This window comes from Mus caroli, unplaced genomic scaffold (genome assembly GCF_900094665.2).
Source record: "Mus caroli unplaced genomic scaffold, CAROLI_EIJ_v1.1 scaffold_17093_1, whole genome shotgun sequence".
NCBI classification, from domain to species: Eukaryota; Metazoa; Chordata; class Mammalia; order Rodentia; family Muridae; genus Mus; species Mus caroli.
The window spans coordinates 16,380-20,362 of NW_018389956.1; the positions used below are offsets into that span (position 1 = coordinate 16,380).

The window sequence follows — 3,983 nt, forward strand, 5'->3', positions numbered from 1 at the left end:
GTATATCTTAGGAATATGGGCATTCTCTACTATCAAACTTCTTTCCATCAGTCTAAGAAGGTCAAGCTACATACACAAAGTCTATGGTTCCAGCCTCCTTTCAAGAATCACCTGCTTTCCTTGTCCTTATCACCTACCCACAGAGTAGACAAATAGGGGAAAGATAATGTAAGGGCTCTGGGAAGGGGAAACCCACAGGTGTGCTTGTNTAGAAGCAGTGGGGGCTCTCCCCTTAGTCCCTCCTTCTCCCTGAATTGGGGTATAAAGGCAGGCTTCCATCCAGGGCTCACTACCTTCTGCCACAATGAGTGCACTCCTGTTCCTGGCCCTTGTGGGAGCTGCTGGTGAGTTCCATGCTTTCACCTAGGTCTTGCTCTTCCTTCTAGAAACCATGAACCTTGCCACCGAGTCTGCTTTCCCATCCTATCTATACACCAATATTTTCATTCTTCCTCCAGCAGCAGCTCTGCTTCCAATCTTTCATGCTTCTCTGTAAGCTTAAATTTTTTGTCTCTTCCACTGTAATTTATTATATGATCAGAGTCTAAAAAGGAAGGTATAGGGAGGTTCTATGAAATTAACTAGCAGACCTCCTGGAGATTAAGGTAAGAGTCTTGCTGCAGACCAGAGTTTTCTCTTACTGTTCTGGGGGCCAGAAGCCTGGATTTTGGCAATTAACTCTCTTTTGCTTTCCTGAAGCCAAAACCTGATGGCTTCTGGCAATTGAATCCTTCTGCTGTTTAACAACAGGGGATTTTAAAAAGAAACTTAGTTACTTAGGCTCTTTACTCTTTAAGGGCCCTCCTGCTGGCCTAGATAGCCTCAGAGCTTATTAACTCTTTGTAAGCCAGAAAGATAGAAAAAGTATAAGAGAAAGGCATGCACACACACACACACACACACACACACACACACACACACACACACACACACAAATATACATTTGGTAGATGACTTAGAATGAATGTATTTCCTTGGTCATTAATTTGTTCCAAGCATATTTCTCTTTTTATAATTTATGAACGTTCATTGTACTATTTTTTATGCAGCTTTACTTACTATTCTATGAAGAGGAACATATTTTATTCTTGATTTGAGCTTTATTATGCCTTTCTGGCAAAACAGCTAAAACCATCTTCTTAAACTTTCTTCCTAAGATTATTTGAATCAAATCAGTAATTCTATAAAGACATTAATACAACTAAACAGCATTAATTCAGGAAGGTTTATCTTTAAATTGATGGCAGGAAATTTGTCCAATAGGGTGAGATGATGCTCAAGAAATACTAGGCTATGAAAATATGGCAGGAAAGTCATATCAGCACTAAGGAGCAATCCTGAGACAAAGACTCTTGTGTTTATACGTCTTACTGCTTACTGCTTGCAACCATGCAAAATGGTGGACCACTTCCAGAAAACTCATTTGCTTGACATAACCTTTCATACAAGGCTTGTGCCAATTAATATCTTAAAATTCTTACCTTATGTGTCTGGGACAAAGACTTGATATTAGGAAGAACACTTCTATTATAGATATAGACACAGACACAGAGTTTTAAAATATCAAAGTGATGTTAAGACTAATAAACATGCAGTATAATTAAAAACCAATAATCTTTGGTTATAATATCAGCTAACCTGGAACTATGGGGCTTGCAGACCCTGAGTTACCAACCAGGGAATATGCTTAAGTTGGACCAATCCTATACATTGCAGCTTGGTCTCATGTGGGGCCCTTAACAAAGGGGACCTAGGATCAGTTTCTGAGCCCTGTCATTGTATCCCTTCCTCACACCTGGATTATCTGGTTGGTTCTCAATGGGACAGTATTTGCCTTGTCTTTCTGGGTCAAGAAGGCCCAGTAGGGAGGTACCCAAGGGGAGCTCCCTTTTTCTGAGGGGAAGGACAGAAGGCAAAGGGGAGGAATTTTTCAGGGAAGAATTGAGTAGGGAGAGGCTGTGATTGGGGAATTTTTATCTAGAAATAAAAATAAAGACATAAGGTAAATAAATAAAATAACATTACATTCTTCTCTCTGATATAAGACCTACTCTCTATTTGTCATTAATATATAGACGTGACCTATTAAAGCTTGTAGGTACATAAATCTCCACATACCCAGGACTTTTTCTAAAATAGTTTCAACCATCCTAGACACTTTAAGCACTGTTAGCCATGGGTGTCAATGAATGATGAACTTGAGATCAAACCAGATAGTTGATTAGACAACCATCTCTGTGCCCTATTACTGCATGCTGACAATATCGCCTGTTCTTGTGCTGTCCTTGGTTGCCCTTCAGAATGGACTCAACTACAGAGTGTTTTTCTATTGTCCTGCAGTGATGAGGATCTCTGTATGTTGGACATACTGCCACATACCTAGTGGGAATGCAGTGATACCTTTTTGCCTTCAATTTTTTTTTTTTTTTTTTTTTTTTTACTCTCTAAGGACACCTACCTACCTTAAAGCTGAGGGCTCCACTTTCCAGCACCTTGAGGAACTGTCTTCTCATTGGTCTTCTTGTCTTTATTCAAGTTGCTTTCCCTGTGGATGATGATGACAAGATCGTTGGAGGATACACCTGCAGAGAGAATTCTGTCCCCTACCAGGTGTCCCTGAACTCTGGCTACCACTTCTGTGGAGGCTCCCTCATCAATGACCAGTGGGTGTTGTCTGCAGCTCACTGCTACAAGNCGTATGTGATGGGTCCTGACTGTACAGAACACACATTTGGTCTTTCTAAGCGCATGGTATAAGGTCAGCCTGTAACTGAGGGTATAGAGTGAATGGGTATAGTCAGACAAGTGAGATTACTTACTGCAACTTTTTCACACGTTTGAATAGAATACAAAAACAGTATAGGAAGTCTTTCAGCACATAAGTCATCCAAAATAATCAAACATAGACATAATCAATGCAAGGAAAGTTGATTTTACAGTAAAAAGAACCAAACATGAAGTCATATAAACAGGTATACAAATAGTGACTGTGTATCCTATATATCGGGTGATAAACTCAATTTTCAGAGAGTGTGAACAATTTGTAAGCTTTTGAAAAGTTCNAATTTCAAATAATTTCACTATGTACAGAGCACTAGTGATAAATTTTGATACCAGAGAGTATAAGAACTGAACGTGAATCAAAATAATAAATAAACAAATAATTAAACAATTAACAAACACACAAGCAATAAATAAAAATGAGATGTGAGAAGTTCATCTTAAAAGGAACACAGGTTTATTTTCTCACTATAAAAATGAATGCAGAAGCTGTCAAAGATTTTAACAACTGGTATCTGAGACCTACAGCAAGAAATGGTATCAGAGGTTTCAAAAGAAGATAGGTTTTGTCATTCATTTTCTTCACCAGTTATTTTTATACTCTACTAGGACATGAGTAATACTGTCCCCCAAATGGGCTATCAACCTTCACAATGGGTTAAAATTATAAAAGGATGTTATTAAATAATAGACTGAACAACCTGATAGTCTAGATTGAGACTTATAAGGTTTAGAGNCAGTAAAAGAGAATGAACCTCTTACAAAGTCTCAGATTCCCATTGTGAAGGTTCAGATACCACATACTGACCCTTCTGGTGGAAATGCAAAAGTACAGCGTTCTTCCAAAGGGAAATGGGGACTAAAAGTTCCTGTGTGTAGTGACCTATGACACAGTGGATGAAGAGGGCTTCAAATGACCTCTTANTTCCTTAGCCCTGGATATTAATAAAGAGCAATCTACACAGCAGTCATTCACCTCTGCCCCTAAACACCATCTCTCTCAGGAAAAAGAAAAGGAGGGTGTGGCACTTCTGCAAGGTTTTGAAATCTTTAGAGACACAAAAGAGTGAGGGGCTTGAGAAACTTGTAATGTCTTGAGTCAGAGAGTAACAGACTGCCACATTCCTCCTCATCCCAACAGCCGCATCCAAGTGAGACTGGGAGAGCACAACATCAACGTCCTGGAGGGCAATGAGCAGTTT

General features: G+C 39.3%; 1 protein-coding gene across 1 annotated transcript; it reads left to right on the forward strand.

The window, feature by feature from the left end:
- Positions 1 to 277: 277 nt before the first annotated feature.
- Positions 278 to 3,979, forward strand: LOC110288389 (anionic trypsin-2-like; the record flags this gene model as incomplete). The annotated part of the gene is made up of 3 exons (XM_021154748.1): positions 278 to 344; positions 2,537 to 2,696; positions 3,923 to 3,979. Coding segments are annotated over exons 1-3 (257 nt in total), but the record flags the coding sequence as incomplete, so codon positions are not given.
- Positions 3,980 to 3,983: the final 4 nt, after the last annotated feature.